General features: G+C 41.5%; 1 protein-coding gene across 2 annotated transcripts; it reads left to right on the top strand.

Annotated features, from left to right (window-relative positions):
* The first annotated feature begins 560 nt into the window (after positions 1-560).
* Positions 561-14,465, top strand: LOC141797901 (synaptosomal-associated protein 25). 2 transcript variants are annotated; one of them, XM_074679594.1, is made up of 8 exons: positions 561-704; positions 5,085-5,250; positions 6,172-6,213; positions 6,983-7,031; positions 8,593-8,710; positions 9,459-9,605; positions 9,777-9,921; positions 13,084-14,465. In XM_074679594.1, exons 2-8 carry the CDS (start codon positions 5,179-5,181, stop codon positions 13,147-13,149), a joined length of 639 nt encoding a protein of 212 aa, XP_074535695.1. In that variant the 5' UTR covers positions 561-704; positions 5,085-5,178; the 3' UTR covers positions 13,150-14,465. The 2 variants fall into 2 exon arrangements, with proteins under 2 accessions (XP_074535695.1, XP_074535694.1); XM_074679593.1 differs by lacking the exon at positions 8,593-8,710 and adding an exon at positions 9,136-9,247.
* Positions 14,466-14,623: the final 158 nt, after the last annotated feature.

Genomic DNA, 14,623 nt, shown 5'->3' on the forward strand with positions numbered 1-14,623 from the left:
TAAAGCTGGAGCTCATGTAGTGGGAAATAACAATAACATAGGGGCCTCCAAATATGGGGGAAGAAAATTCAGAAAGTCTAAAATTATGAGTAAAGATTTGGGGTGTGGCACCTTTTGTTCTGCAGATTAAATTTACTCTGAATAGCAGAAACTAAGTCATCATCCTCACCAGATGGAAAAATCAGTGCCGGTCTTTTAGGAGGATTACGGTAATGTTCCAACCTGCGATAAATTGATCAGTTATCGCTATTTAATCTTTTTTCTTCTTCTTCAAATGTCTTGATTTCTTTCTTGATACATGTTTTCAGCTCTTATTTAACTGGATAGTTTGAGAGAGTGACCGGAAATAACCACCTGTACATTTTTTTCTGCACATTTGCAGTATATCAGCAATAAATTCATTTAATCCAGGTAGTTTAGATTAGTTTAATCTGCAAAAGAGAAGGATAATGATCGTTTTTTTATGATGGTAATGGGATTTTATATCTTTTTTAATTATTATTATTTCCCCTCCGTACTGAATCTGCTGTGTGTTTGGTCCCGTGCGGGGCGGTGCCGGTGTGGAGGGGAGGGGCGGTGCTGGGTGAGACCGGGGACAGAGATGCTGAGGAGGAACAACAGGTTTCCTGCAGCAAAGAGCGGAAGATTTATCCCTGAAAATCTGCAGAAAACTGACCAAGGATTCGTCGGAGAGCTGATGAAAGGTAGGAGGAGAGATTTATACTCTTCAAACCGACATGTGAGTGGGAAAAAAATCATTTTAAAGAATCTAAAAAGTGATAAAACGCGACTTAGCTCAGCTCAAGTCAACGTGTCGAGGTGATTTGAGAAATATTTTCTGTGTTTTGGTTTCAACTTTGAGTTTTATCAGACTTTAGGATGAAGTTAGGTTGGAAATTTCCAATTTTATGGATGAATCTGCATGTCCTGTGTGTTGTGTGTGTGTGTGTGTATCCCTCCTCCTCACTGTGTAAACACCTGAGGGAGTGTGTGTTGTGCAGCAGAGGAACAGATTTGTGTGTTCAGTGTGTAAATAGTGAGCTGGATGGAGTGATATGACCCTTTTGCATCAGCAGCACCTGACTTATCACCAATTTTTGGATCTGTTTCTTTAAATTCAGAGTGTGCAACATAGAAAATAGTGAATATTATAAATTATATGGTGAGAATGCACAGACAGCTGAGGGTATAAACAGTAGAAGTTGCACAGATTTGAAACTTAGCTCCTGAAACCTGCAGGAGAATTTAAAAAACCATCTGTGGAGGATGACTGCAGAGTTTTAAGCTCTCTGCAAGAGATCATCCCGGTCTGCATGGGGTCAGAGTTGAATATTAATGTTGATAACATGCCAAATTAAAGGTAGACAGCTTTATGATTTCAGGAAGTGACAGTATGTGTTTAAAAATCATGCAGTGAGATGATTTTCTGAGACTGTTAAAATCACTTTTTCACAGATTTAATCGCAGCATCATTCAGGAACATCAAGAGTCGCCCCGCCCCCTTCCCAGCTCTTTATTCCAGCAGGTGGTGATTGTTGGTCAGAGCTCATTATGATGCTCATCCTGATAACACAATGTCTGAGAAGAAAAGCATGTGTGTGTGTGTGTTGGGTGGTGTTTTTGTGATGAAGTGAGGAGAACCCCGGACCCCACACCTGGCCAGACGACTGATCCTGTAATTAAAGAGGAGATTCGGCTTTTTAGACCATGTTTTTGTTTTCGTGGTTTTGACATCAGACTGAGTGTCTGTAAGTACGCCAGACGCTGAACACCTAAAAACAAAAAGCCAGAAATTAAGAGCCCAGGTTTCTGGATTTAACTCCCTCCTAGCTGACTCCTTAACTGTGACCCAACCAACTCGTCCAACGGTAAGAAAACCTTCAGTAACAATCAAAATAAGCAAAATCTGTTCAATAAAGCTAAAGACAAGGATCTCACCATCAGTTTAGCTGAATCACAGCGACGTTTTGGACGAGGTTCAAAGGATTTTGTCAGAGCTGGCCGTTAAGATCCTTAAGTTTGTGAGGATTCTGGCGCCCCCTGTGGACAAAGTATGTAATGCACAATCCCATTTAGAGTTAGAGTCATATGGCATAGATAGATAGATAGATAGATAGATAGATAGATAGATAGATAGATAGATAGATAGATAGATAGATAGATAGATAAATAGATAGATAAATAGATAGATAGATAGATAGATAGATAAATAGATAGATAAATAGATATATAGATAGATAGATAGATAGATAGATAGATAGATAGATAAATAGATAGATAGAGAGATAGATAAATAGATAGATAGATAGATAAATAGATAGATAGATAGATAGATAGATAGATAGATAGATAGATAGATAGATAAATAGATAGATAGATAGATAGATAGATAGATAGATAGATAGATAGATAGATAGATAGATAGATAGATAGATAAATAGATAGATAGATAGATAGATAGATAGATAGATAGATAGATAGATAGATAGATGGCCCATCTGTTGAAAATGACACGCCAAAGTAGGGATGGGTACTGAATAAGGTACTTTTATGGGTACCGACAAAATTATGTCAAAAGTACCAGGTACTGATTCACGTAAAATCAAAAGGTACCATGTTTAGGTACCTAAACTTATCCTTGTGACTGTGAGGGAGTGTAAGAGTAGGCGATTTTCCATGCTGGACATGAACACAGCATTGCAAGGTTAAATAATGTAGTATAAATATGTTGAATTGAAAAAAAATGAGATTGTATAATTAAACAAAATGATATTTTTTACCACATTAATACAAAAAAGTACCGGGAATTGGTACCATGTTCTTTCAATAATGGAAAGTACCCATCCCTACGCTTAAGTGCCCTCTTGGGGGCCAAAACACGTGCTAAAGTGCCCTGATTTCAGCATTTAGAATTTAGTGCCCTCTTTGTGACAAGAATGCACTATATGTGCCTTTTTTCTGTTGCCCTGACCTTCTAAAAGGTCTGTGCACACCACTGTTCCCTAAAAAGACAGCTGAGCTTCTGGACTCAAGGTTTCCATCGATAAAAACCACCCTTTGTTTTTCTCTTGAGGTAACTTTTGGGGCATTTTACCCTAAAAATTCAACCGAAAGTGATACTCCGGGATGGAACAAGTTGGATCCTATCACAAGGTTTAGGGCAGAAATTACCCCTACAGCAGTGTTTTTGTACAGCAGAAACACCGCTAAATAAGGCTCTAGTTCTCATCATGTCGTAAAACAGCGCTACCTCCGCTGCAGAGCTACAGCTGGCTACGAGGCGCTCACCGCTTGGTGTATCAGTCCGCACACGGCGTGCCAGATATAAACAAACACAGGTAGTCTTCCAGGACGAAGAGACACGATGAGAACTAGAGCTTTATTTAGCGGTGTTTTTGTGTGAAAGTAATGCGCTGAAAATTCTCTAAATAAAGCGTGAATGCAGACCCATATCAGAGCTTTTCAGTGGGAGTCCGTTGATTTGTGTTTTTGGTCAAGTAAAATATGGCCCCGTCTGAGTGCAGAGGAAACCTGCAGAGGAGCAGGGAGGGGGTGTTTGGTGTGAGCGCTCTGGGCTTCTGCTGCACAAAAACACTGCTGTAGGGGTAATTTCTGCCCTAAACCTTGTGATAGGACCCAACTTGTTCCATCCCGGAGGATCACTTTAGGCACGGCACGGTCTGTATGGCCAGTGTGTCGCGGGGCGTTCAAGCTCCTCCTCTCCTCCGCTTGCCATGTCTGCACACCTCCCTTCTCCGCTCGTCAAAAGATGTGTGCGGACGAGCACACAGCTTTTTTCAGAAATCAATCTACGGGTCACATGTGTGCCAAAACCGATTACGTCGATCCGAACGGATCACGGATCAATGATGATCTGTTGCACCACTAGTGGCTAACACTAGCAGAGCTAGCTCCAGCAGCCTTCAGTCCCCCCAGCAGGTTAGCGTCCTCATCCCTGTGGCTGTTCCTCATGTCTCTGGTCAAATGGTGACACGTCAGTTTGATTAAACACAGCCTACAAACAGCTTTATGGCTGTTTATTAGATCAACATACTCGCAAATTGTGCTCGAGATGTGTGTGTCACCTGTGTCTGTTTACATCCAGGTAGTAGAGCTTCAAAGCATTAAGGTAATGGATCTTCTAGCCCCTAGTTTAAATTAATCAGATTTTTTTACTTTTGATTTGGTGGGAAAATTAGCTTTTTTTATTACAGATCATTAGAAAAATATCTGCAATGACAACTTCTTCTCTTTGTTACTCTGAGATCAAAGTGAGACTCACTGGTTATTTTCCAGTTTGCACACTGGTAGAAATCCTGTTGTGGCTTTCTGATGGTGAGAGGTGTCAGGCCTGTAAAAGCTCTGATGAGTGATTGACCCAAGGAGACAAACCTGTGAATGTTTGTTGGACGTCTCAGCAAAAAGCTGCTCAGTCACAGTCACGTGATGCCAGCACGTTTTTTCCTTTAACAGCCTCGTTTCCCACAGTGAGTGGAGACCGATGGTTGAAATGTTCCAATTAGACCTTAATCAGTGACTGACGAGCAGCTCGTTAACGGACGGACTGACATATTTAGTGGGAACAGGTTCGTTGTCACGGTAATGAAGGAAAACATCACTAGTGTGTTCAGTCATGTCAATAGCAGCTGAAGCTTGATTACTGATAAAGGTGCTGATAGAGTTTAAAGAGGGGTATTGTGCTTTTTTAAAGTCTTAAATCTGTCCGTCTTGTGTTGCCGTAGTATTTTCAGATGATTTACAGTTCAAAATATTCTGTATTTTTCTCTCTCTGGTGTTTTAGAAAACTCTTATTTCAGCTTCCCGCTCCACCAACCCCCTTCTCTCTGATTGGCCAGCCCTCAAAAGGCCTGTGAGAGGTGGACCTCGGTGTTTGAGGCCCTTAATCCCTCCTTATGTGATGACCTCATCGTTTTAACAAGTCTTTTTGAGATCTGTTGAAGGTTTATTTTTATGTTTATAATATCAGAGAGCAGAAGTACCCCCTCTTTAAATTTAAACTCTCTCTTGTCATCGATTCTGTTGTCAGTCATTATAAATAATCATGGTGTCACTGTGCCCCACAGGTGCCAAAACCACCTGATGCTGCAGCCTGATCTGGTCACCTGGGACTGAACACACAAGTTTACACACACACACACACACACAGACGGGGTCAACATGGCGTCAGACCCTCCCGTCTTAACAGAGCAGGAGGAGCTGCAGAGGAGAGCCAATCAGGTCACAGATGAGGTAATCACTTTTTTTTTTTTTGCTTTTTCGATAAAAATACTTAAAACAAAACTTCTGGGTTAGAAAAGACACACAGATCCTACACAGCATGCTCACAAACATGCACAGAAGGCAGGTGTGGAGTAGCTGATGAGCTAAATGGGACGCTCCCCCAGCCTGAGGGGACTGTCCCTTTAAATACACCTGGCTCACCTGGTTGCTGGAGGGACCACTGTGCTCCCAGTGCAACAGTCTGCAGAGAAACACCAGGTACTGATGAGCTCATGTATTCAGAGGGAGCGGCACACACACACACACACACACACACACACACACACACACACACACACACACACACAAACTCCCTAATGTGCAAAGGCTACTTTAGGTCAAAGCCATTTGTCACCTCATCATCTCCTCTGTGGGGAAGTCCCAAGGGTTGGATGTGATATTTACACACTACACACATACACACACACACACACACACACACACACACACACACACACACACACACACACACACACACACACACACACACACACACACAGCAAGCAACGGAAAGACTGCGAGAGCCATGTGTGACTGACAGCAGAGATTAAACGCAGGTCATCATGTCTGCTGTGTGTAAACAGCTGTTAAAGGACCATTCCGTATATTTTCCTTATGTTTACATACAGCATGACCTGCTTGTTTCTTTTCTCTGGTTCTAACAAAAGAAATCTGATATTTCAACCCTTTTTAACCCTTTCAGTCTCAGGAACAAGTAGGCTGTATGATTTTTTTTCCCTGTAGGGAGTAGTCCACATGTTAAATAAAAGAAAGCACGGTGTAAAATGCTGTTTATGTTCCTTTTCAGGTGATTAAGATATCATTAAATTCCAAAGTAGGTTGTTAATTTTGATTTCCATCACTGAAGCATCTTTTTTTTGTCTCTTTCAGTCTCTGGAGAGCACGAGGCGGATGATGCAGCTGGTTGAAGAGGTACAAAGAAAAGACGAACACACACACTTCAACCCTTCAACCCAGGACTAAACTAATCTGGTTTAACTTCATCCACACTAATCTAAATGGTATTTAACTCCAGATTAACTAGTTCCAGACTACAGAGTCCCTGACTAAGGTAATTTAGGACCAGTCAGACCATGTGTTGGAAGCTGAATCAGATTAACAGCGTATGCATGGTGCAAAAATGAGGCTGCTCTGAAAACCCGGGGCGGAATATTCCTGATGTAAAATTTAGCTCTGAGTGGAACAGGAGTTGGACCTGTGATCCAGTACAGAGAAAGGAAAAAGTAAAAGTGAGAAGATGCTTTTAAAGGACATTATTTCAAAGTGTAACTGAGGAAAAAATGTCACGATTCATCTACAGAAAACAAAACTAACGTGAACTGCAGCTGTGACTGAATTCAACTCAGATGAAAAAGTTACAAACAGGACCGTTCAACAGCTTCAGCCAGTATTTCGTCAATTATTTATGGTTGAATGCTCGAAAGAATTGTCACATCGCTACACCCGCCTCTGGTGGAGTTTACTTTAAGTCTTCATTTAGACCTGGATTAGCTCTAGTCTTTCTTCTCAGGAGATTTTTTTAACTCAAGACTAGGATAAGTCTGAGACCACTTTAGTCCATATATAAGAAAGCTATTTCATTAAATCCTGGATTAAAATGTGATGTAGTCTAGACCTAGGGCTTAAACCCTGAACAGGAAGCTGGACCTCTAAGTTTTGTGGTTTTCTGTTCTCCCTGCAGAGCAAAGACGCTGGGATCAGAGCTCTGGTGATGCTGGATGAACAGGGAGGTAATCATTTCTCTCTCATCACACCTCTGTTTTACCAAAATCACTAAACAATTCTTCAAAAAGTTTGGGTTTTAAATTATTTATCATGATCAGCTGTGATAAGACATCGCTAAATTACAGCTTCCAAACACTAGGACTGACTTTATTGATGTTAATAATCATTAATACGGAGCTTTCCTATCCTGGATGTGTTAGTGTGTAGCTGTTAAAGCACAGAACAGGATTTCATTGTGACCATGAAAATAATTCTTTCCTTATTTCTGGTTGCATAAAATCTATGAGGAAAAACTATTTCTGATGTATGTTATATGAGACAAAGCGGCAAGAGGGGCTTTAATTTAAAGAGGGGGTATTCAGCTTCTAAAAGTACCAATCCTGGATGTTCAGACTGAGCATGTGCAGATTTTCAAACCCCTACATATTCATATGTCATAGAAATCCCTGAATCTGTCTGTAAACTGATCAAAAGACTTTGGGTTGGACCCCAGAAACCCATAGCTCCGCCCCTGGCAGGCTTCCAGAATGCTGGCCAATCAGAGGGAAGGGTGTTTATAGAGTGGGGAGCTTTAAAGAGACAGCATCTGAAATGAAGTGTTCCAGATTCTACGTTTTGGTGTTAATATTGTAAGAGTTATTGAAAATAATGTCATTATTGTGACAATTTGGACAGTACTTTATGAACTGTTTTTCATTTTTTTATTTTTTTAATATATGTTCAAAGTTATAGATTTAGATAGAAAGATATAGATTTTTATATATAGATTTATGTTATTTTTCTCATTTATGATTGTTAGGTTTTTGATTTTTTTATATACATATAATTGCTATTATTTTATAACTATGATTATTATTTCTTCATTTATTCATTATTTCTAATCTATTCTTCTTTTTCCTTCATTTCAGTTTATTTAAGATATTAAGTAAAAGAATATTTTGCAGTAGGTCTAGTATAATTATGTGACAGATTCCTAAATTGACAATTTAATTTGATTTAATTTAATTTAATTTTGTTTTATTTTATTTTAATTTTTTATTATTATTATTATTTTGGTTTTTTTATTTTATTTTGTTTATTTAATCTAATTTAATTAAATTTGATTTAATTTTTTGTTTTGATTTGTTTATTGAGTCATTTGAATTAATAGTTCCATAAAGATAAATTCTCATTTTTTAAATTTTATTTACTATGTTAATTATCCCAATGTTAAAGTATGTAATCCATGATCCATTATTTTTTCTAAAAAAAAAAAAAAAAAAAATACAGGAAAAATTGTATCTTAGATGCATTGAAAAGTGATATAATGACCAGCATTTCAATAAAACGAGAATTTTAAAAAAATATAAAACACCAGGAAGAGAAAGATAGAGATTTTTATAAATAATAAATCATGTAAAGATACTACGGTGACACCAGAGGGACAGAATAATGGCTAAAAAAAAAAGCACAATACCCCCTCTTTAAGATGTGCTTTACATATTGGTCTGAACTTCCCCTGGACCAATCGCTGCTGCCGTTCCCCGGTCATAAACCCCTGCACCGTAAACCTCCTGTTCCTCACAGAGCAGCTGGAGCGCATTGAGGAGGGCATGGACTCCATCAACAGGGACATGAGGGAGGCAGAGAAGAACCTGACAGACATGGCCCAGTGCTGTGGGCTGTGTGTCTGGCCCATGAGGAAGTAGGTCCGGCTGGAGCGGTGCTGGTTCACCTACAGGGACCCAGTTCCTTCAAAGACGAGCTCTGGACTGGACTCTTAGCATTGATATGAAGTAGTGAAAGTTACCAACGAGGACTCAAAGGGTTGAAACACTTTAAACATGGAGATAAAATCCAGCTGAGCCAGAAGGAACTGGGCCCTCAGGTCCACAGACGCTCAGCCTCAGTTTCCAGCGCGTCGGCAGAAGTTGGTGCAAAGTGATTTTTTTTTAGCGCGCTATGATTTCAGTTTCTGGTTTTCAGTTCAGCTGGGAGTTTTTCTTTTTGGGTGATTTTTTTGTTTCGCTTCTACCTCCCTACCGCCACATCCACCTCCTTCCTTCTTCCTCCCATCCTGTCTGGCCTCCTCCTCCGTCCTCCTCCGTCCTCCTGGTTCTCCTCTCATAGAGCAGCTGGAGCGCACAGAGGAGGGTCTGGATCAGATCAACTCTGATATGAAGGAGGCAGAGAAAAACCTGACCGACCTGGGGAAGTGCTGTGGCCTCTGCGCCTGTGATAAGTATGTTGGAGTGTGTGTGTGTGTGTGTGTGACTGTTACACATCTCTCTGAGGTAAGCACTCCTCTTTAAATCAGTGATTTCTCCTGAGTTAAACTTTGCTAGCTGCTCACGTTTTCTTACGCCGCGTGCTTGCTTTGCTGCTAAAAGAAGTTCAGTTGATAAGTTTTCATAGAAACCCATTTATGAGGTCACTTCCTGTTTCTGTCCCAGGCTGAAGGCCTTCGAGGAGAGCGGTGCATACAAAGCAGTGTGGGGCGGAGCCTCAGGTCAAGACGGCATCGTGTCCAATCAGCCGCCGTCGTCTCGAGTCGTCGACGAGCGGGAGCAAATGATCATGAGCGGAGGACACATACGGAGGTACACGGAGCGAGTGATGACGTAGCAGCTGTGGTGTGTGTTTGCTTTTCTTCAGAGCAGGGTGAAATGTAATACAGTCAGTCATCAGTCAGAGAGGCAGCTGGTTAAACACAGAGCATCCCTGCAAACACACACACACACACGCTTTGTTAACCTCTGTGTCTGTGTCAGGGTGACTAATGACGCCCGTGAGGATGAGATGGAGGAGAACCTGTCTCACGTGGGCAGCATCGTCGGGAACCTGAAGAGCATGGCCCTGGATATGGGCAACGAGATCGACACGCAAAACGTCCAGATCAAACGCATTCAGGAAAAGGTGAGGCTGGGACACGGGGCGCTTCAAGTTAGGGTCACGAATCATCGACAAACCTCGCAGACATTAACGAAAACTACAAAATCAGACTAAATACTTTATCCAAGGGGGAAATTAAATTGTTTCATTTGTATGTCAATTTTTATCATAATATATAGTATTTCATTTTATCATACGGAGCTCTTGAAGGGACATGGGCAGAAAAAAATCCAAGTATATGTTTCTCGTGTGCACAAAAAACTAACCAATGCTCACAAGAAACTTTCCTGTGAGCACGAGAAATCAGGCGCACAACAGAAACCAGCCAGTCGTAAGCTTTTGCGCAAATATTTCGCATGTTATTTTTTCGAAGCCCACTGTTTTTCAAAGCAAGCCTTCACAACAGCAACGCTATTTCGCTGGGTGAAATTCTGGCTTGCATTTTTATATTTTTGAAAACATGTGGCAGAGGCCGACATGTACAGGACATCACCGTAATCAAGCCATTGATTGGTTGGAAAGTTGCAGATACAAGAAGTTTTCGAGCTCTGAGGGAGAAGCAGGACTTGTTTCTGTAAAAGACACCTACTTTCACCCTGTTTGAGGTAAAGATTTGACGGGTGTTTTCCAGCAACTCACTTTAGTTTGAGAACACCATCAGCTTGTTTTTTGTACATTTAGGAAAAAAATGAGCCTCTGGACCTGATTAAAAGCAGACTGCAGATAATCAAATGCTTGTATAATTGAAGTGGAGCAACAATAAATTACAGTATCGTCTGCGTAAAAATGACAAAAGGCATTCAACGTATTGAATGAGACTATTGATATAAACAGAGAATAACATAGGTACGAAGACTGAACCTTGCGGCACACCTTTGGTGACCTTCAGGAAAGAAGAGGTGGAACCAGCCATCTGATCAGACTGAGATCTGTCTTCCAGATGGTTTGCAAACCAGGAAACTGCTTCGTTAGATATAGTGGTGCAACGGATCATCATTGATCAGACTTTAGCGGGTATCACACACGCGCACGGCCCACCTACGTCATCGTGAAGCGTCTGTTTACATGAAGCGTGATCTCATCAGAGTCTGCACAATGAGACACAGAGAGCACTGCTGCAACTTTAGAGACTTTTTGACTTATGGTAAGTCATTTTGGCCTGACACAGCCCTCTAACATTCCCGCTTTGTTTAAAATGATTGTCGAGAGATGCACTCACGGCGATTATACGTAATGGATCGCACACGCTGTCCACGTGCTTGTGCTCGTGCATGAAGTAAACCGTGCCGAAGCCCACCTCTTCGAAGCGTGCCGAAGCACGGAAGGGAATCGTGCTTAAGCACGGCACAGTTGCGGTCACACTGGACATTCAAAACGTGCTTTTGGGCTGAAGCGTGCTTAGGCACGGCACGGTTGGCCAGAGTGACCGGGTCCTTAAGGAGGACAGGGGACAAAAGCCACATTTCCACCAAGCAGTCCGGGTCGGTTCGTCTCGGTACGGTGCGCTTTTAGCGGCGTTTCCACTGACTCATCCCGGGGCAGATCCCTAAAAACGAGCCGTCCCACTTTTTGGGACCCTTTCGTATGGGTGCCAGACTGAACCGATCGGCTCCCGGAAGGTGGAGCAACACACTGCAGATGGTTGATTGGTCAAAGTAATCGTCACTTACCCCGACAACGGCTGCATTTCTCCTTTCGGCTCACAGACTTCTCTGAAACGAAGCTTGATTGCACTTTGTAACAGAGAGTTACATGAAAATCACAGAGAGGACGAAATGCTGCATGTCTTCCATCCGTGCTCTTTGCTTACTGTGTCGCGTTTTCCTCTTTGTTGGATTTAATAGCGGGGTAAGCTGCTACGGCGTCGCGCTATTGTTTACCAGCTGTGGCTTCCAGCATCCAGCTTACACGCCGCCTACCACGAGAGGGCACAGTTTGCTGTGGAAACACAAACGGGATCAGACTTAACTGTCCCAAACTGTCCCAAACTGCACTGAACCGACCCGGACTGCTTGGTGGAAACGCGGTTAAAGTGACTGCTAAGAGGTCCACACTCTCTCCAGACAATGTTGACATCCGTGTCTTTTTGAAAAACAATCAGAAATTATAAACTCAGGTTCTTTCACTCTACTACTACATTTTAAAGGAAGGAGATATGCCTATATATTGCACTTTAATTTGTTTTTCATTAATAACTTTGTTATAAAGAAGATATGCCCTGTGCACTACTTTTATATATTTAATTTAATAGTTAAAGTGTTTAATAAACGGACAAAACTTATTTATTTTTTATTTTTCTTTATTTTTTTGCTTTTTGCTGATCCAAAAAATGATCCGATCTGTGAGTTTTGTGATCCGTTGCACCACTAGTTAGATCGGCCAATGTGTTGGAGTGCACTTAGCAGCAGAGCATGATCTACAGTGTATTTCTTTCTGTCCAAAGCCTGAATAAAATCATCTAAAACCTTTAGAGCAGCTGTGGCAGTGCTGTGACTCTTAAGACGTCTCAAAACATTGTGATGTACAAAAATGTCAAGAGACGTCTTGATTTCGGTTTTTAAGACGTTTTTAAGAGATCTAAAAACACATCGTAAACCCCAGTAAAAGTAAATATTCAAACAACTACAAACAAAACAAAGTACATTTTTAAATACTCGATTCTGTCAGGGTTGTAGCAGAAAGAGAAAGTGAAAACATAAAAACATGGGTCTTGGACTTTGTACATCTTCATGCCAGATGTGCAGAGTCCTTCACTGGAGCTGTGGCTTAAATTCAACTGTGGAAAGAGCAGAAATACAAACACAACCTGTGTTTTATCCCACTGATAGACACATGGATGGATGGATGGATAGAAAGTCTTGTGAATTTACACACGTTCCTACTTGTACAAGATGTAAAAGTGCCTAAAAATTGTGTTTTTGAGGCTAAAAATAGTCGTGAATGCCATTTTGCTTTCACCTTTCTCAGACAAAACAGCTGCAAACCAGACTTTCTTTGATATGAGACTTTCCTCTCTGTTAATTTGCTCGTTGTAATCCCGTACGTCCTTCCAGAGGACGTCTGTGTTTGTTGCGCTCAGACTGAGCTAAAAGTGAAACAAACACAGAAAGCCCCGGTGGCTGAGGTTTCATCTCCCGCTGCTTCTAATCAATACTTCCTGTTTCTTTTTCCTGTCTGTCTGTGCAGGCGATCCTCAACGTGTCCCGCATCGACGCTGCCAACCAGAAAGCCAACAACCTCATGAAGCGATAGACCCACCGCTCTTCCATTTTACTCTTTTTCACGTCTTTTTCACGCTGTGCCAAAGTGTCTCTGCTGTTTTTCCCTCTGCTAATTTTCTGCTCGGGCTCATTCTGGGACTCCACTATCCAAAGTAGATATCTGTTGGGTGTTCTTTATCTCGTACCCTGTGTTTGAGTGTCTATATTTGTGCTGATAGAAAGATTTCCTGTGACACTAACATGACATAGGATGGTTTTTGAGCCAGCCATTGTCGCTTTGGATCTACCTCTCTGGATTCCCCCCTCGAGGTGGCCTCTACGGTCCGTCAGCTGAGTGAGATCACTCAAAGCTTTAATGATCCCTGTGGGGAAACTGGGTCACTGCAGCCGCGCCGACTCTGCCAGCAGCAGCAGCAGAGAGCACAATCAGGCAAAATATGAATCAAGAAATTATTCCTTAGGCGTGGATGTGTGGAGAGCAGCTCAGTGTGCAAAGGGCGTGGATGTTCTGCAGATCTGTGGCTGTTTTTCTCTTACTCACCGGACAGATAATTCAAAAAGGAGGGATGCACAGATTATTTATTCATCCAAAATATACTTAAGATAAAAACATCTCCCCCTTCTAATGTAAACATCACTGTACAGCTCCCCCCTCCCCCTGTCTGTGAGTAGAAATGTTGCATTGAAGCTGAAACACGTGTATGAGGGCGCCCTCTGCAGGTTTAACTGGGTATTGCACAGTAGTAGCAAACACGCATTTGTCCCCAGAGGAGGATCTCTGCTGACACCAAGCGGACAAACACGGAAGCTGCTTTTCCTGACTTGCTCCATCTTCTGTTCTCTTCATGTTGATGCAAAATGGTGGTGAAATGATGATGATGATGAAAATTATTCTGTAATCTGGGGATTCTGTTTTGTTTTTACCTTTACAATCACAAGCTAAATGATTTTTCTTAACAATGAAATTCAGATTTTTTTTTTATCGTCAATCAGCGGAAACAAAGAAGTCCTGTTTGGTGCAAATACTGTACAAAAATAATAATAAAAGTTAAATAATAGAGTAAAACTGCACAACCATGTAGAGGTAGTGTGTTTGCATGTTCTATTACAGCCGTGTGATGGATGACATGTTATTGCACACACTTGGTCATGTTATGGTGCAAAGTAAATATCTTTTTGTACATGTTGCATGGTGCATAATTGGTAAAATTCAGCAGTTGACCTTTTTTGACCTAACAGGCCTCCATGCTTCACACTCATTGACTGTGTGACACCATTAAATCCCATGTGTGTTGAAGTTTATTGTGATGTTATGCTAAAATATGCTCGTTATGAATAAAAAAACTGTACGCTACGTTTGGCGTAAGTGCCTTTGGAGTGATTATTGACGTCACTCAAGAGGGGGGTTGGGTCTTGGGGGAGTGGGCAGCCTCGTGGGAAGATTAAATCACCACACTTCATCAGTGATATTGAAATTAATTGATGAGGTGCGCAAAATTCGTGAT

Source organism: Halichoeres trimaculatus, unplaced genomic scaffold (assembly GCF_033239565.1).
Source record: "Halichoeres trimaculatus isolate MK-OKI-2021-1 unplaced genomic scaffold, fHalTri1.1 fHalTri1_scaffold_9, whole genome shotgun sequence".
Lineage (NCBI taxonomy): Eukaryota > Metazoa > Chordata > Actinopteri > Labriformes > Labridae > Halichoeres > Halichoeres trimaculatus.

What these genes read in the sequence shown, in the direction of transcription:
- LOC141797901 (XM_074679594.1), top strand. Translation starts at nt 5,179, where the DNA reads ATGGCGTCAGACCCTCCCGTCTTAACAGAGCAGGAGGAGCTGCAGAGG. An exon ending in CCAATCAGGTCACAGATGAG is followed by an intron (nt 5,251 to 6,171) that starts GTAATCACTTTT and finishes TGTCTCTTTCAG; the next exon opens with TCTCTGGAGAGCACGAGGCG. An exon ending in AGCGGAGGACACATACGGAG is followed by an intron (nt 9,606 to 9,776) that starts GTACACGGAGCG and finishes TGTCTGTGTCAG; the next exon opens with GGTGACTAATGACGCCCGTG.